The 24,053-nt window shown below is 37.7% G+C and overlaps 1 protein-coding gene and 1 non-coding gene across 9 annotated transcripts in view; one reads left to right on the forward strand and one right to left on the reverse strand.

The window, feature by feature from the left end:
• The window catches only part of Vps13b (vacuolar protein sorting 13 homolog B), a 568,282-nt gene that overhangs the window by 410,848 nt on the left and 133,381 nt on the right, over positions 1 to 24,053 (reverse strand). For all 8 annotated transcript variants that reach the window (XR_013046389.1, XM_076555926.1, XM_042264499.2 and 5 more), the window contains exons 18-19: positions 15,988 to 16,122; positions 15,080 to 15,253 (exon numbers count right to left, since the gene is read on the reverse strand). Coding sequence is in view for 7 of the 8 variants with exons in the window: in XM_076555926.1 (XP_076412041.1) it covers positions 15,080 to 15,253; positions 15,988 to 16,122 (309 nt within the window). In the remaining variant the exon portion in view is untranslated. The remainder of the gene's footprint in view (positions 1 to 15,079; positions 15,254 to 15,987; positions 16,123 to 24,053) is intronic.
• Positions 8,265 to 8,368, forward strand: LOC121824582 (U6 spliceosomal RNA). The gene has a single exon (XR_006066510.1). It is a non-coding gene; the product is annotated as a U6 spliceosomal RNA (small nuclear RNA).

Genomic DNA, 24,053 nt, shown 5'->3' on the forward strand with positions numbered 1-24,053 from the left:
TGGCTCGCCCATGACTTCCGGTCTTTCTATCAAGACTGATCAGCTAAGTGTGGCCTGCCTTCTACACCGATAGAGCTGTTGAAGAAAGCCTCGTGTTCACATGCAGTAATAATACTTCTTTCAATTCTTGACTTTTTTCTTCCTCTCTATCCTTACTCACTTACATCAAGGTAATGTCCTACTTCCAAAATTAAAAATCTTAGCTAATAATAACGAATTATGCTTCAGTCAAAAGAAAGGTTAATTAGAAACAAATGTATAACCAAAAGGAACAGCCACCACAAACCTTCGTTGTCTTGAAAATGCTTCAACCTTTAAGTTCCTATACAAAGGTATTCCACAACTATTTTGACCTACTCTTCAAAAAACAAAACAAAGGTATTATCAACTCTAAAGTTTTCTTACAGTGTCCTTTAAGAATGGTAGCTCTACAATGGTAATAGCCTCCAAACCATTAAGAATAGATGATATTATATCCCAACAAACATATTAAAAATTGGAAGCATTGTAAGTCAAAAGAGCATTTACATGTCTTGCGAAGGCAGTACATGTGAGACTATCTGTGGTTCACTGTGCTGAGCAAATAGCTGACTGGGAACATCAGCAACTGCATTTTTGCTTTCTGCTGCATACAGCGATGCAGGAGGCATGCTGGTGGGTGCATGAGGAAACTGGTAACATGGAGTGCCCAGTCAAGACGCAGAAAGATAATGCTGGCTTCCTCCCTTTTTCTTCTTCTTCACTCTGGGACCCTGGTCTATGGGATGGTGCCCTCCATGTTGAAGATGAGTCTCTCTATCTCACAGAAGAACACTCTTAGGTGTCATAGAGAAGGCTCAACAGTGAACCAGAATTGACTCTTAACTTCCTGCCGTTGTTTGAGATTGGGTATAGTGTCACAGCTACAAGAAAAGTCATTAATAAAGCACTTTGGCATTATTTGTTGTACTGATTATTTTGGCGGTGCTCTGACTTGAACCCAGGACCTTGGGCAGGCCTGGTTAGTATTCTGCCACTGAGCTATACTAACAGTCCTCTTCAATGTAGGCTACATTAACTACTTTTTAAAACAAGCTTTTAATATGAACATTTTCCAATGGCATCAAATATTTTTACAGGTTCCTAATTACTACTGGACAGCAAAAACCCTCCTGATTGCCATAAATAACTGATACAAATATCCTTGTACTTTAAATAAAATGTGGGGGGTGAGGGGGGGTGTACACACAGGCCTGCACATGCATGCAAGAACCTGTAGAGGCCAGAAGAGGGCACTGTATCCCCTGAAGCTGAAGTTACAAGCAGTTGTGAGCCACTTGATGTGGAGAATCAAAACAAAACCCAGGGCCTCTGCAAAAGCAGCAAATGTTCTTAACTGCTAAGCCATCTCTGCAGACCTAAATACAATTCTGTCAATGCATCATGGATAGTGATCTTAGGGCACAGTTTAGAACTAGGATTATGGAGAGTAACTCCTACAAAATCTGACACAAACTTTGCTGAATAAATACCGGAGACTTTGTAAATATAATCCAAAAGAACTAATAGAGCCATTAGTCTCATAACTTTCTCAGTTCTATTACATTATTTATCAAAAACATGTGAGCCATGCATGGTGGTGTACAACTTTAATCTCAGCGCTCCAGAGGTAGAGACAGGAGGATCTCTGTGAGTTCAAAGCTAACCTGGCCGATACAGTGAGTTCCAGGATAGCCAGGACTCTGTAGAGAGATGCTGATTCACAAAAAAAAAAAAAAAAGTAGCAGTGAGGGGGTGGTTTTAAGTAAGATGTTTTGGTATACTAAGATCTATTTTGTTGACTACCTGTAGCTTATGTTTTTTACATGTTACAATAACTTATTTTTCTGCTTGTGCTTTCTGAGATTACTATCTATGGAATATTTATACTTATGTGATTTCCCAAGTCATCCATAACAGAGTTTGTAGAACTTTTTCTACTATATTCATTCAGCTATTCCTATCCAACTTCAGAGTTCTACTTTTCAAATGAAAAATAAAAATGTAATCTACTTAGAATTCCTAACTTGTTATATTCAAAGAAAAGTTTCAAGTAGTTTAAATATTTCCCTTTGGATTTTCATAATAAATATCAAGGAGAAATAACTATAAAAATAAAACTGTGATAATCAACAGAATGCCACTTCTGTGAAAGGGAACTCTTCTTTCCAGTGTGTGTGGGATTAGCTATTTCCTTATATTTTTGGTTGTGAGCCTAGCCTTTAACGGCTGAGCCATCTCTCTAGCCCTAGCTATTTCCTTAATGATTAAAACAGAATGACTGTGCACATACTAGGTGTTTAAGTATTTGCTGTCTCTTCTCTTCTCAATAGAACATTCTAATTATTTAAAATAAATTATTTACTTAAAGCCAGGCTTGAACACTTAATTTAAAACACCACAACCACCATGGGGGGGGGGAAAAAAAAAACAAAAAAACAAAAAAACCTCACCTTGAGATTTTTCTGTTACTAATCAAACAACTAGATGAAGAAGTTTTAGTATGCCAAGATTTCAAAAGCTAAATTCATGATAAGGTCTATACAAAATTTAACTACAATTATTACCTCCCTCAAACATGAGGGACTCTTAATTCTTCTCCATGCACTGAACTCTGCTTCCACCACATTACTTCTAGCTTGTGGCTGTATTTAAACTATCCAAGCTAAAATCAGCCTGGCCATCTGGAACCCAGTTAGGGGATGAGGGGAGAATCATGTATTTCAGCATGGTGCTCTGCACTGCTCAGAACACCTTCCAGGTTTTCTGAGTCTGGTTCTCAAGGCCTCTGCACTTTTCATCACCTTTGAGAGTTCAGTTCTCTCCCTCCCCCCACTTCTCTCTCTCTCTCTCTCTCTCTCTCTCTCTCTCTCTCTCTCTCTCTCTCTCTCACGCACACACTCACGCACACGCACAATACATTATAAGTAAATGAAAGCAATATAAAATAATTCTTCACTATAGGTATGCAAATATTAACAAACTCCTTCAGGAAGAAAAACAGCCTCATTCACTACTAAAAAAAAAGCCAATTTATAAACCCCCAAATTTATTTTATTACTGGTTTATAACTGTTTGTGGATTTTAAAAATTCTCTTTCACCCTTTTTGTAACATCTGCCTGGTTCCCTCAACAGTGATGAGCTAAGTAGAAACTTAAATACTCTGCATCTCTGCAAGAATCATAAAGTTTACTTTTATTCCAAATTATTCTCTATAAGCCAGGCGACATTTTTCTCCCACTGAGCAATTTAGGAATGAAGTCACAAAAACCTGTAAACAGTAATGCTATACGCAAATGGCAAAAATATTTTTTTCTTTCTCATACAGTAACAATGGCCTGTCTTTAGGAACAGCCCAGTGTATATTACAATGAGATACAAAAGCTGTCTTTGGGATGGAGCTGTGGAATGGGGCTAAAACACCTAGGAAGGGAGAAGAGAGCAAAGATTAATAGGAATTTCAACCCTGAATGTTACTAAACAATCAACTTCAAAATATGGACAAATTCGCAAGGTTAGTGCGATTGACATTAAATACAAAAACCAGCATTTGAAAAGCTAAAACAATTTGAAGAAGTGTATCATTTTCGAAAATATAAACTTGGGTGATAACAGTGACTTTTGATTTACTTAAAGAGACTTTAAATAAATGATTAAATACTACAGATTTTATAGTTGCTTTATAGCTTAGTACACATGTAGCCCATTTCCAAACTATTTCTTTTATATTAATTTGATCCTTATTAGTGAAATTACTACTATTTTCTCTATCACTTCTCTTTTACTAAACATATAGAAAAACACAAACTTCTAACCTTCTGCTGTAAATGAGGAAGACAAGTGACCGCCCACAGGCTCACGGGGTCCCTCCTCTGGCTTCCCTCCAGAATCCAGGAGCAAAGTAATTTCCTGTTGCTATTGAAACCGCTCCTGACTATCAAACCATGATTTCAGGAGACGCGTAAATGAGGAAGGAACGTTCTGGAACCAGGTAAAGGCCTTGCTGCCCATTTTAGAACCACACACCGCCAGGTTTATAAAGTAACTGGAGGAAAAACTGAAGTGTAAAGGGATCAAGTGGGATGAACACAACAAGGAGGGAAAATAAAAGTATTGGGCAAATTTGAAATGTCTAATTAACATGATATATTAACTAAAAAATAATTGAAGCTTTCATTACATTTTAGTTAACAACAAACTTGACTTTATTAATGTTAAACTTAATTTTCACAAAAAAAATCTGAGAAAAATAGATCAGTTTTTTTAAAGATGAGAAACCAATACTCAGAAAGGTTAACCTGGTGCAAGGACTCCAACTTACAAAGCCGGAGCTGAGCCCAGAAGACCAGGGAAGAGCCCTTCATCTCTCACTTCACTCACTCCTTCTCCACGACGTTCATGTCTATCTCCTCAACACACTAGCGTTTTCCACTAGCAACAACGATTATGTACAGAAAATCTGTAACAAAGTGCTTGTTGCATAAATTAATAAATAATTACTGATTATACAAAAAGAATCAGCACAATAGCCGAGGCATGGGAGCACACACCTACAATCCTACACTCCAGCCAGGCAGTGGTGGCACACGCTTTTAATGCCAACATTCGGGAGGCAGACCCACTCGGATCTCTGAGTTCAAGGCCAGCCTGGTCTACAGAGTGAGATCCAGGACAGGCACCAAAACTACACAGAGAAACCCTGTCTCGAATAATAATAATAATAATAATAATAATAATAATAATAATAATAATAATCCTACACTCCAGAGGCAGAAGACAGAGGAGGCTGCAAGCCTGTGGACAATCTCGGCATTACCTTGAGTACCAAGCCTGCCAGGGTACATTTGACCCTCAGAAAATCAAAAAGAAGCAGTTTTAAAAATGAAGCTAAATAAAAATGCAAGAATACAAATAAATACTGAAATATTTTAGCAACTAAAATACAAAGAATTTATGATCTGAGAAACCATTTTAAATGTACTTATATATGCTTTATTTAAGCATCAACCTGTCAAAATTCATTATTATAGACATACTTACTGTATCTAAAAATATTTTAGTTTTTATAAGATTGTTATGACTTAAAAATTTTATCATAAAAAGCTATAATCAAAGTACATATTGATAATATTTTCCACACCTAATGAATGAGTGTGTGTGAGAATGTGTATGTTTCTTTAAATAGAAAATAGGTTGTTACATAATTAGTGGAATAAAAAATTTCCCACTACAAATGCAACATTCTCAAAATGCTATATCCTGTAACTACTATAATCTTTTAAAAATTCTTACGTCATGCTTAAAAGTCAAGCTGTACACATATTCCCACAACTAGTTTGCAAGGTAAAGAGATCAGTAAACTTACTTTTATGCCTAACATCTTTAACATTTGCTCCCCTTTCTGTGCTTGTGATTAAATGTAACATTCTGAAATCCCAAAGTTCTGAGAAAAACATAAATCCTTGTCTCACAGCTGCTGTTTAACTCTGGAAACACATGCATTTTCTTTTCAAGCATTTACCCTCAAAACTCCCAAAGGCTTTGGACTGGAGAACACCTGCATCTCTTCATTTAGTTCCAATAACAGAGCCCAAAGTCCAAAATTACAAAAATAGACTCTCTGTTCAGCTGTAGTTACATTTTGCTCCTAATTCCCATGAACAAAAATGCTAAGAGCATGAAATCATGCGGGCAAGCTCTGTCATCAAGAGGACAAGGTTTTTGCACCAGAAGCCCAGCGGGAACACGATAGAAACTGGCAACAATTACAGATGAAGTCCATAGTAAAGTCCTCAGGGAAGAGAGAGGAAATGTAGTAAGATAGATGGGTATAATTTTTACCTATTTATACACAAAGCACAAATGTAAATTGTCTTTAATTGGTCCAATATATAAACATTTCTAGTCAAGTGTCCTGTCAAAAATACTAAAAGTATAACTTCAAGGCAATTCACCTAATTTTCCATTATGAAGAGAATTCTGTGAAACAAGACATTTCCCTAATGAAAGCAGAGGTTCTTAGATCTCTTTAGAAATTCCTATCTGACCAAAGAACTTTGAATGGTGTGCAATTTCTGATATGTTTTAATCAACAAAAAGGTAGACTAATCCAGCTGAGCTGATTTTCTGAGTCCAAAATTGTAATTTTAACTTTCCACTAAAAAATAACAAGCCCCCCTTACTTATTTGGTAAGTAACAGATAAAATAATTTCCATTCATAAAAACCTAATAAAATATAAACCTTCATACTGGTTTATGAAATTAACGATTCTGGAGAATAAAAAGAATGTCTTAAATTTGCAATATTATGTTAAATTGTCAAAGATTATGTTACAAGAAACACTTTACATTATTCCAGAATAGCACTGAAAACACCTAATTCTATCTTTCCAACTCTAAAATGAAAATGGTGCTTTCAGTATTGTACAGAAAAGAAAACCTAGTGCTGCGTGTGGTGGCACACGTCCATAATCCTAGCACTCAGCAAGGACGAGGGGAAGGAACTCAAGTTCCAGGTCAGGTTGGGCTACAATGCAAGCCTGTATCAGTCACTTTGCTGTGGTTGTGATAAAGCACCGTGACTATGGCAACTTAGAAAAGAGTTCAGTTGGGCTTATGTCATGGTCAGTAAGAAGCCAGCAAGCAGCAGGCACGGCAGCGGGGACAGAAGCTGAGGCTCACGTCTTAAACCATTAGCAGAGAGTAGAGAGGGTGAACTGGAAATGGCTCCTGGCTTTGAAACCTCAAAGTGTGCTCCCGGTGACATACTTCTCCAACAAGGTCACACCTCCTAAACCTTCCCAAACATAGCCACCAACTGGGAACCAAGTGTTCAAATGCCAGAGTAATGGGGATTAGTTCACTCAAACCACCACACCCAGTATTTACAAAGGAGGGGGGGAGAGGGAGAGAAGGTAGGCAGGGAGAGAGAGAAGAGGAGGGAAGGGGAGGGGAAAGGAAGGAGGGAAGGAGAGAGAAAGGAAGGAAGGAAGGAAGAAAAAGAAAGAAAGAGAAAAAATTAAGCATGTACTTCAACTTGCACAAATAATTAAAGTCATCCAGACTTTCAAAGAGGTCCTGTCTATTAATGGTGAACAAACTAAACTAGGGTGCAGTCTACAAAGTTCAGTCTAGAATTTTCATTTTCATAAACTAATATAAATATATAAAATATAGGAAATTTTCTTTGTGAGAAAGTCATTTGTATGCGAAAAACAGCACTGCATCCAGTGGTACACAAATTAAAAACAAAGAGTAACTAAAATGAAGTCTATACGAGTCTGAGAAATTCATGCAGAAATATCCTTGTGTTATGTAGAATTCTGTGGTCCATTTGGAGCACTGTTGTAAGTGTCAGTTTCAAACAGACAGAGGAAACCCACATGAGAGTGAACTTAAATCACACAGGAAATGGCTGACACTTATTGATCATGTTTAGACCTGTGGAAGGAAGGAAGGAAGGAAGGGAGGGAGGGAGGGAGGGAGGGAGGGAGAGAGGGAGGGAGAGAGGGAGGGAGAGAGGGAGGGAGAGAGGGAAAGACAGAGAGAGACAGAGAGAGAGCAACTAATCTTATATATAAGAAAAAGAAGGAGATATTCAGTCAGTGCTAGCAAATCAATGGACTATGAAATAGAGAAGAAAAGTTCGTGCTGATTTTAAACACTTTTAATATATTTTGGGAAAAGTCATTAAGGTATGGCTGAAATTTGGAGGCTGATTCTAAAAAAAAATAAATGGACACAGATATATAAATACATAGTTAATTGGTAACAGAAGTATTGATGAGATCATCAAATAGCAAGAAGGAGAATGAGAGCATCATCTTTAGAACAACCTATTCTTGGGTCTGGAAAGATGGTTGAGAGGTAAAGACTACATACTTCTATTTCAGTAGATGCAAGTTCAATTTCTAGGACCCACACTGAGCAGGTCACAACTGCCTATAAAACTCTAGCCCAAGGGGGATCCAATAACTCTGGACTCACGTGTACATACCCACACAACACAATTCCCCCAACATACACATACACACATACACAATTATAAATAATAAAAAGAAAAAATTTAATGACATATACTGGGGGATGAGGAGATGGCTCACTTGGTAAAGGCAGTTTCTGTCAAAATAAAACGACCTGAGTTCAAATCTCCAGCACACATGGAAAACACTGGGAAGGCACATGTGCCAGCAATGGAGGGCAGACAGGAACTCACTGGCCAGCCACGCACGTACAGTGAGAGAGCCTGTCTCAGGAACAAGATGCAATAAAACTGGAACTGTACACAAATAATTAGCTTGTCCCTGCACAAGGATGACATGCAAGTTCATTAAGTATTCAATAATTTAAAATAAAGTGGAAAGCAATACAAAAAGACACCCAATGCACGTACATATGCCACCTACCCGCACAAATATAAATAATATGACCTATACTTAAGGAAGAAAAGAGAGAACTATCCTGGCAGGGAATTGTTTGTTTGTTTTTAACGTGGAGCAAAAAATGACAACATTGTTCTGGTATCAAGAACTATGAGGGCCTGAGATGTTTCTAATCAGGTGTGTGGGTGCTGAGGAAGAAAAGACGCCCCAGTCAGGGCCTAATGTCAGTTACCACAGAGGAAGCACAACTGTGATACCAATACAGCTGCCTCAGCTACTTTGTTCCCATGTTCCCAGACATCGTGACACAAACAGATATGTGTGCATGCCAAAGACACACACGATAGGAACCTGAGTCGGGGAACTGATTGTTTTAAGATAGGCGATAAGTCCTTTGATTCCTAAAGGAGATACTATATGTTATCTTTCAAAGCTATAAACTACACAGACATCTTGGAAATGATAATCCAAAACAAAAGTTAGTGGCTGCACTCTCGGGATTTGTAAACAACATTTCAGGCCTATGGAGACTAGTATGCTAACAGAGCCGAGAAGGACCAAGGTTTCCACAACAAAGGCAAGATCACAGAAGAAGATGTTCAGAGAAAGCTGAGAAGGTAAGTTTCAGGAGGCACACTGAAGGCTGACATGTCATTTCATGTCACTGTAAAGAGTAAAGCCAGAACAATGCAAGTTATAATCCAGTGAATATGCTATCTAGTGGCAATTAGAACTATCAGAGGAAGACATCAGCAGACATTCTCTACCAGTACAGTTACCTGCTAAACAGTGGAAAGAAGAGGATGAGAAAGCTAGTACATATTAAAAACATACTATTGGTCTATCAAACACATTCATAAGCTTGACTATTTGTCATGAATGTTCACTCATTTATTCATTACCCGCCAAAACATCTCAAGCATTCTTTACATGTCACACAATGTAAGGACCTGAATAACAAACATGTGACAAACATCCAGTAACTAACTCTGGAGAGCACTGTCAGATAGAGAAAGACAGATTATGTAAATGTGTACTGCCACCAAAGGTAAGAGAGAAAAATATATGCAACTATGACAAACAGTAACAGACCTATTCAAACTGGGGGGATGGAGGAGTTTCAGAGAAAGAGGGAAAAACTGGATAGAGATTTTAAGACTGAATGGTGCTAAGCACAGAGAGAAAGAACAAGGACACTCTGTGAGTTCGAGGCCAGCCTGGGCTACCAAGTGAGTTCCAGGAAAGGCGCAAAGCTACACAGAGAAACCCTGTCTCGAAAAACCAAAAAAAAAAAAAAAAAAAAAAAAAAAAAAAGAACAAGGACAGATGTTAAGAATTGTCAACAGGAAAAAAACCAGTATATGCAGAAAACGTAATTACAGTAAGAAACAGGGAGAAAAACCAGGCCAGTAGACCTGAGCCAACCAAAAGGGGACATGTGAAAAAAGGTCTCTGAACACTGGCCTAGAGACAGCACCCAGGAACTTGGGGTGTACACAGTCCTCCAAGATTACTTTATATTTCTACACAGTACACACTCTATAACCAACTGCTATATCAATAACCACACTTAATAAAAATGCAGAGCTTTTTAAAACAGCAAGCAGAATTTGCTATAAAAGCAAAACACAGCATATAAAAAAGCGAGAGTTTATATATAAAAGATGAAGAGTTTATCTAAAACTAATTTTAAAGTATTATCTATAAATAAATTACAGTGATCAAATGCTTCCACTTATGAAAAAGTCACAGAAAAACCTGTTTGTCCACTTCTAGTAACATATAGGAACATAACAATGTTCACATCATTAAACAGTCATACCAAAGGGGGACCATGAGGATAGCATGTGAACTGGCATGCTAAGACCACACAAGAACTCTCAGGTGCTTCCCTGTAAACATAGTCTGTCAAGTGGAGAGAGCATCCCCACCCCCGGGGAAGGAGGGTGCAAGGGGAGCTGCTGAAACTTCAAAGGCAAAGCAATGCTGTGAGATTCTCAAGTGAGGCTTTCTGAGACAATGCTATAAAGGGAAAGGGGGACTCTTCGAAGTTAGGAACTTTTTTAATTGAAAATAGATTTTTTTTCCCCCATATTCTGATTAGTGTTTCTCCTGCCCCAACTCTTTCATTCTCTCCTTAGAAAACAAGAAGGGCAACCATCATCATCATCATCATCATCATCATCATAATAATAATAATTAAAAGAAACAAACCAGATAAATGGGATAAAACAAACAAAAGAGCCAAAGAAAAAGCACAAGAAACACATAGATGCTGAAACACAAACATGCACATACAGAAACCCTATTTAAAAAAAAAATTGGAAACCACAATATATAAGCAAAAGATCTATAAGGTTAAAAGGGAAAAAAACTCAGACAAAGCACCTCCAAAATCACCATTAAGTTTGTTTTGTGTCCGCCATGTATCGCCGAAGGGTGGGGGATGCACATGGGCCCTGCCTCACCATCTGCCAGTCACACAGCAATAAACGGATTCCTAACAATACTCTGCTATACTCATGGATCCATGCCTTGGATCATCAGAGAAGCATCTTCCTGCAGCAGATGGGAACAAATACAGAAAACCCCAACTGGACAATGTGTACAGTACATGACCTTGAAGCACTAAGTCCTAAATGAGATGTCTCCATCAAATCTCTCCCTCAGGTTCAGAAGACTCTGTAGAAGAGAAGGCAGAAAGATTCTAACAGCCAGAGAGGATCAAAGACACCAAGGATTTTTTCTTTGGTCAAGGCCTTGTAGACCCCAATACTGACACACCCACGAACTCAGAGAGACTGAGGCAGCATGCACAGGTCTAAGCCAGACAGGGTCCCAGCACTGAGAAGTTAATACTTCAGTCTAGAAAGGCTGTTTATAAACTGGTTACCTTTCTTTCATTCAGATATCCTGACTTATAATTTGGCTATAACATCAGTGATACCCAAGCACAGATGCACACATTCAATTCAAATCCAGGTTCCTGTTCAAAAGATTTATCAATCTCACATTGAAACTAGCTCTATAAAAATATTTACGTGTGCCGTACTATATCCTAAACCATGAATATGGTTGGTAGTTCCAAGGTGGGTAGAAATTTTTATTTTAAAATACCCAGAATAAAGAAATAAAAAATACATTACATTTAAGGAGTAAAATAAGCCCAAAAGAATATTTCTTTAAAAACCAAATATATGATTACATTAACATTTTACACACAAGTCCATAAAAATACCACCAAACATAAATCTGAACATGATTATGTGAATTTCCTTAACACCATGAGAAATTTTTAAAATACCACCAAAATAAATCTGAATATGATTATGTGAATTTCCTTAACATCATGAAAAAATTATAAAATTTGAACTGATAAGTACCCTAAATGTCACAGATAATTTTTCTTATACCAACTTGTTTTTAGACTGCTTTGTAACTTTGTGAGACGCAAATAAATTTTGTAACCCTAAGAATGGTCTTAAATTATCATTAATATTAATACTAATATTGCTAGGAAAAAGATTGCATTATTATTTAAATATGTGTGGCTCATTATTTCTAATTCTGGACGTGGGAAAATAGAAAGTAGAAGACTGTAACTCAACAGTAAACAGAGGATGCAAACACCACTGTGCTTTACTGTGTGGCCACACGGAGCCTGAATGGTCTGGGGAGCTCAACACCCTGACAATTTCAGGATTTGAACACAAAATCTAACTAAAACTAAAGCATGCATAACTGTGCAAAGGTGCTTAATTTTATACAGATTTTTAAAACATGATTAAATAGACGTTAACAAAGGTATTTTATTGAATCACCATGCCTACCTCTCTGTACAGGGGTTAGGAAGCCCAAAGGCCAAACTAGCCACTTTCCATCTTAGTAGATGAAGTTGTGTGGGAACACAGCCACAGCCACTGATTTATGTTCTGCCAATGGATATTTTTGTGCTGTAAGAGCAGGACAGTTAAGAGACCATTTGAAGTCAGACAGTGGTGGCGCACCCCTTAATCCTAGCACTTGGGAGGCAGAGGCAGGCGCATCTCTGTGAGTTTGAGGCCAGCCTGGACTACAGAGAGAGTTCCAGGAAAGGCGCAAAGCTACACAGAGAAACGCTGTCTTGAAAAACAGAGAGAGAGAGAGAGAGAGAGAGAGAGAGAGAGAGAGAGAGAGAGAGAGAGAGAGAGAGAGAGAGAGAGAGAGAGACCATTTGATTCAAAAGATTCTCTCTGCCTTAGAATACTAGAAAAATATTTTGTCCATAGTTACCATCCCATGCTTGTATCAGTTGGTGTTCAGCACACTACTATTATGAACTAAAGCCTTCCTCTTTAAAGAAGATAACTCCTATAAAAAAAAAACTGCTTTTCTTTATTGGAATTTATTAACTAACAAAGTGCTTCATTTTATTGCAATTCCGAGTGCATGCATGCATGAGTGTGCCATTTCCTTCATCCATTCACCTGGTGATAAGCATATATGGAATATGTGCTGATTCTCTACTTGACTTTATAAATAATGGGAAAATAAACATGGGCACAAAGGTATCTCTGTAGTAAGCCAAGAATGACTCTTTAAGGCACATGTCTAGAAATGTGCCTTAAAGCACATGATCTAGAAATACCTGAATCATGAAATACTTCCATTTTTAACTGTCAGCAGGAAACCTCTAAACTGATTCCTACAGTGACTAAACCAACCTACATTCTCAACAACACTATATTACCATTCCCTTCCCTATATCCATATAAACATTTGTTCATGTCTTGTGACTGATAAAAATTCTGAAAGGACATGTATAAAAACCTTTCTTGTCATTATTTCCTCAAAACTGTATGTGTATTGCATTTGTATTACATTAGATATTATAAAAAGAGAAAAATTTAATTCTGACTGAGATAAGACAGAATTCCAGTGTAGTTGAGATGTGGATTTTCATGGTAGCTAAAGATTCTAAAGATGTTCTCATATGCTTATTGGCCTATGTACTTTATCACTTTGTAAGTATCTCTCCCCTTCACTTGCCCGCTTACTAATTGGATTATTTGCTTTTCTGACATCTTGTTTTCCTTTTCTAGATATTCCATGCCAATACTCCTCACCCTCCCTGTGGACACCTAGTGAAGATTCTGATTCTGTAATGGTGTCTTCTTCACTTCACTGACTATTCCTTGTGCTGTGCAGAAGCTTTTCTAACTTCATGTGATCATATTTATCATCTGTGCCTCTTATTTCTGGGCTGCTCCAAGCCCTGTGGAGTAGGTCCTAGCCAACTGCTACATTTTTTGCTGTGTGGAAGCTGTTTAACTTCATGTGATCATATTTCCCATTGCTCAATTGCTGTTATTTCTGGTATAGCAGGAGTCCTAGGGAACCAATGCTTCCTCTCTACTTACCCCTAACAGTTTCAAAGTTCCAGTCCTTCCATCTCTCACCCATCTGGAGTTGAATTAAGACAGGGTGAGGAACAGGTATCTACTTTTGGTTTTCTCTGTATGCATACTCAGTTTTCACCAGCAACATTTGTTGAACGGCTACCATTCTTACTGAAGTATGTTTTAGATACCTGTGACAAAATTCAGACTGCTTTAGTGGTGTGGGATCATCATTGGGTCTTCTATTCTGTTTCATGGGTCTGGGTATCTGGTTGTGTGCTGGTGGCATGCTGCTTTGCAAATAATTCCTTCTTTCTGAAAAGCATTCTCTTTGCCAGCATCATGGTAAGGCATTTTAAACCAGCCTTTGAAACTACACATTTCAAGTTTTGAAATGTGGCTAATGACTCAGCTACACATAGACTGTAACAAAATTTAATTTCACATGTCTATGATAGTCCTAAATATGTAACCGTTTGCTTCCTTAGTATCAGTCTACACATACTTACTGTCTGGACAATTATAAATCTTTTCAAATTTCCGTACTGAATATATTAATATGTGCTTCCACTTAGTGTTTTACTGACTGATGTCAACAGAGCTCTCCTCTTCCACACTATTTGAAAGCTCACTGAAGTCTTGTAAGGATCCCTAATTTCTAGCTCCACTGACTGACTACCCTGGGTTTACCAAGCACATCATTGTGCACATGGCTAATACTGGCCTCTGCTTCTCATCTTTCTTTCCTAGTCCCCATTCAGCCTTGTGCTACAGCCTCTCAACATGACAGAAAAGATTCTGAATAAAAGACTATGCAAAACAGTAAAAACACAACCAAAAAAATGAAATCACAACTTCTGAGTTGTTTTGATTTTTTTGTAGATTTTTGTAAATTTCACTATCAAAGCGTTTTACTTCTTAATAAAAACTTATGAGTGGGCCAAATGTGTAATTTGAATATAGTAAATTGTGGGTCACAGCCAAAGTGCTGCAGCATTAGAAAATCTGTACTATAGAAAAAGCTGTAATCTAAAACACACACACACACGCACACACACACACACACACACACACACACACACACTTCTGTGGTTGCATGCTACACAGAGTTTGAATCTCTCCTAAAACCCTGATTTATAAACACTTCATTTCTCAATACTGATATGAAATAAAACAAAAATTTTTAAAAAGACTAACTACAGAATATATCCCGACAAACAGGAACTGACTTAGAAGTCCGCACAGAAAGGCACTTCTAAACTGGCAACGTAAACTGAAGGACGCCGTTGGTTGCACGTACCAGAGTGGTGGCAGTCGTCCATGTCCTGGGGAACCTGGACGGTAAAGGCTATCAGGTCTGGAGCTAAGAGGGACTCGGGCTTCCTGCTCTCATTAAGCCACTTGGTGCCATGAAGGTCTCTAGTGTCAGAAGGACCCTGGAGCAGAGGAACCAACTTTTCCTTTCCACTGTCACCTAAAGGGAAATTTTGATTGAAAAAATAAAAGAAAAAAATTTTAATAATATTTATGTAAAATACAACAGTTTGGGGATGCTTGATCTCAAACCATATCACTAAAACAACGATTAAACAATAGTTGCCACTGTAACTATCTAGTTAATAATCAGTGACTGATAACGCCATTTTAGCTGTTAGAATTAAGTTTTGACATGATGCTAATGAATGCAAAACATGTTCAGAACAGTTCATAAAATGAAATGACAGAGATAAACTTCAGCAAAATACATACTATGATATGATGAAATTTAAGTTTGCTAAAAGAATTGCCAATAGCTTAAGGAGAACATTATGCAACAAAACACTGCAGACAGAGGAATACAATTACAAACCAACTTTTGTAACACCCAAATGAGGTGTCTAAATCTACAATGCTAACATCTTAATTCAATTTTTAATTATCATACATTATCACAGCACATTTCTATCAAAACTGTAACAATAAATATTCTTTTAATTTTTTCCTCATAACTACTATTAAAAATATGTGAAGTTCTTTACCTTAAATAAAAATTAATTTGTAAGTACCATCCCTGTACTGCTAAAAATATTAAGTATAAACAAAACAATGAAAAGCTCTGATTCATAGGAACAATGAGTAAATTCTTATTTCAGCAAATGCTCCTTGTAAAAGGCAAGGCCGATTCTCCTACACAGGCAATAAAGTTTTACACGGTCCAGCTGCACATACCTGGGGCTCTGGCACAAATTTTTATTGATCCCATGGTCCCAGAGGCACATCTGACCAATGATGTGCTGCAGTACTTCAGTTCAACATTCTGGATTGAGCCCTCAAGAGTTGGCAGGGGATTCTTAGATTTCACACCTAATAAAAGAAAACTGCAAATGTACTAGCTGATTGAATTTAAATAATTTTTATATTCCTTCACCAAGGTATTTAAAGTTAATTATACTTTAATTATCTACCTTAGATGTCCTTATAGTATTTGTGTTAGGTTTCAGAGTTCAATATTTAAAAGGTAAAAAAATGCAAATTTAAAATAAATGGGCTGAACTCTCATAACTATCCTTATAACCAGATCTTGATTAGTAGGATTCAAGACATGAAACTAAATGGATAAATCATTACATAAAACTCAAAAGGAAGTTTAAAAATCATATTTAGTTTTAGAAAACACAATAAATTTTATATTTTAAAATAAGTTTAATTTACTTTGGCACAGATATTTACAAAGAAAACTACCTGATTGAGGAGATACATTGAGGCCAAGAAAGTTTGTAAGATAAAGGACAATCTCTTATAAGCAAAAAAAGCAAAGGGTTTTTTTAATCAATTAATCAAAAAAGTAGATATCAATATCTCTACTAGATGACACTTATTAATAGAGAATTGTTGAGAAACTTTCATTTTAATGGTCAACCCTGACTCTGGTCAAAAAGCAGAGAGAATATAGCACTGACAAAGAAAGGGGGAGAAGAGGAAGAGGTGAGGGTCATCTCTGATTAACTAAATGTACTCAAGACTTACTGTGTGTTATCTACACAAATGGAGTCAGTCTGCACAGAAGACCAGAATACAGATACTGCTATCCTCACTTTTGATGCATAGGTTGGGGGCGAAAACTAAATTTCACAGGAGGATCTGTAATCAGTTAACATTTACTGAGGACTTGCATTGTGGTATGCGTACAAATGAATTCAATCTCCCCAAAAGACTATGATATAAATGTTAGTATCCTCAATGTATAGATAAGAATATCACAAATTAGAGGCATTAACTAAATTTTGCACCATTTATGAAAAGTAATAAATCAAAGAATCAAAGTTTTAAACAATGCCATATATGTTACAGAATAATTTTGTCTTTCTACCCCTCATTTTGAGTATATTCATAAACATCCAGGAATACTATTTCCCTCTGTAGCTCACCTCGAATTTTAGGGAAACAAAGTATTATCCTTCATATTTGAAGATTCTTTAATTCTACATGATTTTAAAAATAAGCCTTCTATGTCGTATTAAAATTTCTTCTAAAATCACATGTCCAACTATTGTGTATTCATGAGTACCTACTATCTCTCCAGAAGTATATGAAAGTCTTCCTAAGCAGTTCAGGAATTACCATGCTAAATGATTCCCGAATGATTATAGCATGTTGGAAAAACTTCCCATATACTAATCCTCATTTCTAAAAGAACTCTTAATTTTCTAATCTTCACCTTAGTCATTGTACTGGTTGCTTTTTGTCAATTTGACACAAGCTAGAGTCACCTAAGAAGAAAGACTCTTAATTGAGAATATGCTTTCATTAAGACTGGCCTACAGGCAAGTCAGTGAGGTACTACTATCTTGATGTTATAGGTAGGGCTACCCCTAGGCTGGTGATCTTGAATGCTATAAGAAGGCAGGTTGAGCAAGCCCTGAGAAGCAAGCCGGTGAGCCATGACCTCTGCTACAGTTCCTGCCTCGAGGTTCATACTCTCCTTGAATTCTTGCCCTGGCTTCCCTCAGTGATGGACAGTTACCAGGAAGTAGAAGCAAAATAAGCCCTTTCCACCCCAAGGTCATGGTGTTTACCACACATTGCTTTTAGTCATGGTGTTTCCCACAGCAGAAAAAACTCTAAAACAGTCATTTTATAATCGTGTATCAATTAATTGTTAATTTGTCAAGTTGAGATGAGTTGAATTTATAGTACTCATCCTCAGAACAAAAGCTGAACTGAGCTCTGTAACAGGTTTAAAGAGTGTATGCAGCCAATAAAGTGGCATCCAAATGTTGTGTATTTTGCAGGTTTTCAAATTCCATGACAGGAAACGTTTAAATAATATTGAGGAAAATTAAATGACAGAAAAACTTATATAATCATAGTGCTAGTAGTACTATTATAACATTTGGCATTGACTGAACACTTAATTATGCCTAATTTATTTATTCATCACACACAAAAAAATAAGAAAGCTATTACTATTCTCATTTTTACATACAAGAAAACAAAGTTTTGAAGAAATACAGATTTGGCAAAAACGAATCAGAAAGTGGCAAAATCTGAACCACAGTTTTCCTTATTACAATGGATGCATGGAGCTGGAGAGATGGGTCACTGGATAAGAGTCAGCCACACACGCTTAAGAACCTGACAGTCAAGTTAAAAGCTGGGTGTGGCCACAGATCTATACCAACACTGTGAGTTTTGAGAAGGGAGGACCTCTGAAACTTTCTGGGTCCAAACCTACCTCCAGGTTCAGTGAGAAATCCTATTTCAAATGAATAGAGAGGAGAGTGAAATAGTACAGCATGCAATATCCTTCTGAAATAACACCAAAGTAAAGACAACCTAGACCCACAAGAACAAAGGTAGGCAACACACACAAGGTTAAATAACAAAAACTGGCATCAAACATCTGAACAGCTTGCTGAGAGCAGGAGGAAATAAAAAATGCTTTGAAACACTATAGACAAATAAATCTCAATCTAAAAATCTATACCCAGCCAAATTATCAATCACATATAAAATGTGCTGCTTAGTTGTCAACTTAACATGACCCAAAATCACCCAAAGAGAGAGTCATAGTGAGCAGTTATCTAGATCAGGTTGGTTGTGGGCATATCTGAGGATGCGGCAGCTGTCTGCACTGGGAATTGATACAGAAAGATCCAGGGCACTGTGAATGGCTGACTCTCACCTTGAGGGCCTAGACTATGGAAGAGCAGAGAAAGTTAGCTGAACACAACCAAGAGCAAAGCAGGCTGCAGACATGGTACTTTAAAGGTCCTGCCTTGAATTCCCATTAACACAGTGTGACCTGGAAGTGCAGGCCATACATGAAGCCTTCTGCTCTAAAGCTGCATTGTGGGGCTGAGGCATGGGGCAGGGTGCGTTACCTGAGCAGCAGAAATGGAACTGGGACAAAAGGTGAAATAAAGAAACAAGGATTTCTTCAGCCACACCAGAAGACTTCCTACACTAGAATGGTAACTGTGGAGTATTATACCCCAGGAAGAGTGTTTGTCAACAAAGAAAACACTTATCCAAGAAACAGAATGCAACAAAAGAAAAAAGAAAAAAAAATTTTCAAGACGCCTTAGATTTGGATTGGGGAGCAACCAGACATTAAAAAGAGGAAAATATACTAAAAAATCATTCCAAAATTAAGCAAGCATCTGGAATTTCTATCAGTTTTAGAAAATAAATCAAAAATATGTACAGAAAACACTAACAAGGCAAGAATAAAACTACTAAAGTTTTAAAAGAGAAAATTTCAATGATCACATGTAACACTATCCATAGTCTTACTATGCTTGTATTAGGTAGACTTAAACAAAAACTATGATGTAAAATGCCCAAAAATTTAGGAGAAAGGAAGACCATATAGCATTGGTCCTAGGACAGTACTACTGACCTACTTGGGATGGAGGATGGAGGGGTGGGTGCGGGTCAGGGACAGGGAGAACATACAAGACCCTAGTGAGTTGATCTGCAGTGGGAGATGAACTTAAGACTACTTGGGTAAATCTGCTGTGATGTGAAAAACCCTTAGAAACAGAAAGGAAGAGAGAAAGAGACATAAAGTCAGAACCACTGTCATAGAAGCATGATACTGATGCCTCTGAAGATGGGAAGGGGACCATGAGCCAAGAGTAGCTGCTGATACTTCAGAAAGCTAGAAAAGGCAAAGAAGGCTTGTCCCTTGAGACTCCAGATAGCAGACCTATTGACACCTGATTTTATCTGAAATTTATTTCAGTCTTACCTGTGTACTAAAGAACTCTAAGAACCAAAATGTACTGGAAGGATGTAGAGATGGTAAAGAAGTTATAACATGTGTTGTTTCTTGCAAAGGAGCCAAGTACCCATTTCAGGCAGCTTACAACCACCTCTAGTTCCAGCTCCAAGGGATCCAATGCCTCTGGTCTCCATGGCCACCTACACTCATGTATACATATACCCCAACACATAATTTTAACAAAATTTAATTTTTATAAAAAAAATGCTGTTTTGATAAAAGTTATAGAAGAAACAATGGTGAATTAAACTCCTTAAATCCAATACTAAAAATTATATAGATGAGGGGGCTGGGTTGATGGCTCAGCAGTTAAGAGAACTGGCTGCTCTTCCAGAGGACCCTGGTTCAATCTCTAGCACCCACATGGCAGTTCACAAGCATCTGTAACTCCAGTTCCAGGGGATCTGATGGTCCCTCTGGCCAATGAGAGCACCAAGCACACACATGGTACACACATATACATGCAGGCAAACACCTATATACATACAAAAATAAGACTTTGATTTTTAAAATTCTATAAATACCTAAACACAAATAATTTAAAAAATCTATTAAAGCATGCTGTTTAAGAGTTTCCAGTAAATATCTATGAGTCAGATAAAAATAACTGCCTCTGAAAGGCAGTGATCATAAGCAACCCAAGAACTACACTTTTCCTATTAAGATAGTCAAAATTATAATTTTATAAAACAAAATAACATGCCATGCAGGACACTCAAGCAGCCAGAACTCATGCTTCAGAAAGAAAATCTACAAAGTGATAGAAGAGAATACCAATTATAAAGATTTCTAAATAGGAAAAGAGGAAAATTATTCTAAACTGTGCATTGAAGGGATATTCATCACTCAGTCATAGCAAAGAGCTTTCAAGTAGTTAATACTAAGTAGTAAACATTCTTTCATGGGAAAAACTAAAGAAGAAACCAGGATGAGATGAAGAAAGGACCTAGTGAAAGGCTGGAGAGGGGACAGCTAAGGCGATGGAACATCACCCAAGACGCTCTAGGAGTTGGCAGGTGGACAAAGCCTACATGGCCTCCAGGACAACCAGGAGCACCTACTTCACAAGGGGCAAAGGGCCTCACCCAGTTGCCACACCTGTAATCTCAGCAGTCAGGAGACAGAGACAGGAGCATGGTCTCAAGTTCAAGGCCAAGCTCATATACATAGCAAGTTCCAGGCTAGCTAGCAATATACACCAAAATCCTGTTTCAAAATTGGGGATGGCCAAGGAATTGAAAACTCTTCTCCAAAGAGAATATGCAAATGTCTGTCCAGCTGTAACTCTCCCCTCTCCCTGTAACCATCACTTTATTCTCTACTTGTTTGAGTTCTTTCACAGAACATGATCCTGTTAAGGTTCACCAGAAATTCATTTCTCTTCATGGCTGAATGCTATTCCATACTAGCATGATTTTACATTTTGTTGAGCCTTTGACCAGTTAGCACAAGACAGTAAGCTCAGTTGGAGACTATCTGACTTATTTCTATTTGAAGAAACTCCATTTGTCTACTTTTTTTTATTGTCTAGCCTTTGGGGTTTTTAACCTAAAAATGACTGTCCACACCTACACCATGAGGCTCTCCCCTTCTGCTTTTTCCAGCATCTTCAGTCCCAGTCTTGTATTTAAGTCTCAGTCCACTTGAGCTAGCTTTCCATTTCTATGATAATCTGTCACACAGATAGATGTAGGGTACACTGGGATGTTTCGAGTCATGTGCTACATCAGGACAGACATATGTTCATCTCAGTCCTGAGTCAGTTCTTCCTGTGACCCCAGCGAGGCTGCACTCCAGCAGTAGTGAGGGGGCAGCACGAGCATCCAGAGTTCAAAGACACCTGAGGCAACAGACAGACTACAGCTCAAAACAAGCAAAATTCTCTCTTCTACCTATGCTGAAATACATGTTCTTTTTAGCTATATTCCTGTTCTGTGCTGCAGAACACAAAGACAGAACCTTTCTATCAACAAGCATTTTAATGTTAACGTAGAATTTCAAGTAATAAAAAAAATTACATAAGAAAATTCTGTTAAGAAGACATAGAAGGCCGGGCGGTGGTGGTGCATGCCTTTAATCCCAGCACTCAGGAGGCAGAGCCAGGCAGATCTCTGTGAGTTGGAGGCCAGCCTGGGCTACAGAGTGAGATCCAGGAAAGGCTCAAAGCTACACAGAGAAACCCTGTCTCGAAAAACCAAAAAAAAAAAAAAAAAGACATATAAATCCAAAATGTGTGTAAACCAGGGAGCATGGCTGTGGAATATGTGTGTAAACCAGGGAATATAGATGTGGAATATGTATGTAAACCAAGGAGCATAGATGTGGAATATGTGTGTAAACCAAGGAGCATAGATGTGGAATATGTGTGTAAACCAAGGAGTATAGATGTGGAATATGTGTGTAAACCAAGGAGTATAGATGTGGAATATGTGTGTAAACCAAGGAGTATAGATGTGGAATATGTGTGTAAACCAAGGAGTATAGATGAGGAAGATCGGAACAGATTTGGCTGAAATGCTGCAGTTATAAACTTCTGAAACCTTCCCAGGGACTGACAACTACCTTCAATTTCAATAAAAAAACAGATGATAAAAACCACATCACAAGCTTCCAACCACATTATAGAAGAAGTAGAATGTGCACTGTGCCCAAAGACCCACAGGAGATGTAGACAGGGCAGACCATAGTCTTCCGGCCCATAACGGAATCTCATCAAAATTAGAACTGAGTTGATCGAGTTTGCTCTATGACCACAGGAGTTTCAAACTTGAAATCCTCCAATGCTGAGAAATTAGCAAATTTAAGTATTTCACAAGTCAAAGAGGAAGACTCGAAGACATTTATTTAACCTACTTATAAAACTATAATGTATCAAAACTGGAAGAACAGGGCTGGGTGGTGTGAAAAGGAAAGTTAACAGCACTGGATCTACACATCAGAGAAGAATCAGTCCACGCAAACAGGGTGGAAGAGCAACAGCTAACTGAAGGGTGGGACAGAGAATCCTAGCAGGCACATAAATCTCCTACATGACTCCAGCAGAGGTGTAAGAACAATTCAATTAGTGAGAGCTACTGGACGCTACTCAATAATAGAAAGAAAAATTCACAAGTGGAAGAAAATTTAATACATACAATGCCATTAAAAATTACAGCAGGAAAAAACATCCTTGGGACCTAGAAGTAGGCAAAGAATTCTTAACCTAAATTTAAAAAAAAAAATGCATAAAGAATCCTGTCATATGAGAATGAGAAGAGATAAAAGATGTTGAGAAATGACATTTGAAAATCACATATCCAAAAAAGAACCAACATATTTAGAATGTATAAAGACTCCTCCAAATACACAAATAATAATAGGAAATGTGTAAGATTTTTGTGAATAAAAAGATATGTATCATCACTGTATTGCATTTAGGTTAAAAAGAAAGTACAGTAACAATAACATCATTACACAACTACCCCAGCATCTAAAACAAATCCATGACACATCATACGCTGGTGAGGATGCACAGACACTGAGCACTGTGCTGTGGACATGTGCTGGGCAGGACACACAAACTGGTACAGAAATCACTGAAGGTACTTTCACGGTTTCTTCAAAAACTAAATATATAGCTACCGTGAAACTCATAAGCAGTACTCAAAGAAAAGTGAAAGATTATGCTCTGAACAAAACTTGTTCATAATAACCCAAAACTGTGGTTTAACTGTATCATAGACTATTATAGAACAATAAACATTTCTAAATCTCTAGAGATTCACACTTTTGATTCTTTCATATGATCTGTTCATGACAAGTAATTCCACAGAGAGAGGAAGCAGACTGGGATCAGAAACAATTAGTCCAAGTAACAAGAAGGGGGAAGGAAAGGAGGGAGAGAGGAAGGGAGGGAGGGAGGGAGGGAGGGAGGGAGGGAGGGAGGGAGGGAGGGAGGGAGGGAGGGAGGGAGGGAGGGAGGGAGAAAGCTGTATCAATGATAGACTTTTTAAAAACCTACTTGTTCAAA

This window comes from Peromyscus maniculatus, chromosome 20 (assembly GCF_049852395.1).
Source record: "Peromyscus maniculatus bairdii isolate BWxNUB_F1_BW_parent chromosome 20, HU_Pman_BW_mat_3.1, whole genome shotgun sequence".
NCBI lineage: Eukaryota > Metazoa > Chordata > Mammalia > Rodentia > Cricetidae > Peromyscus > Peromyscus maniculatus.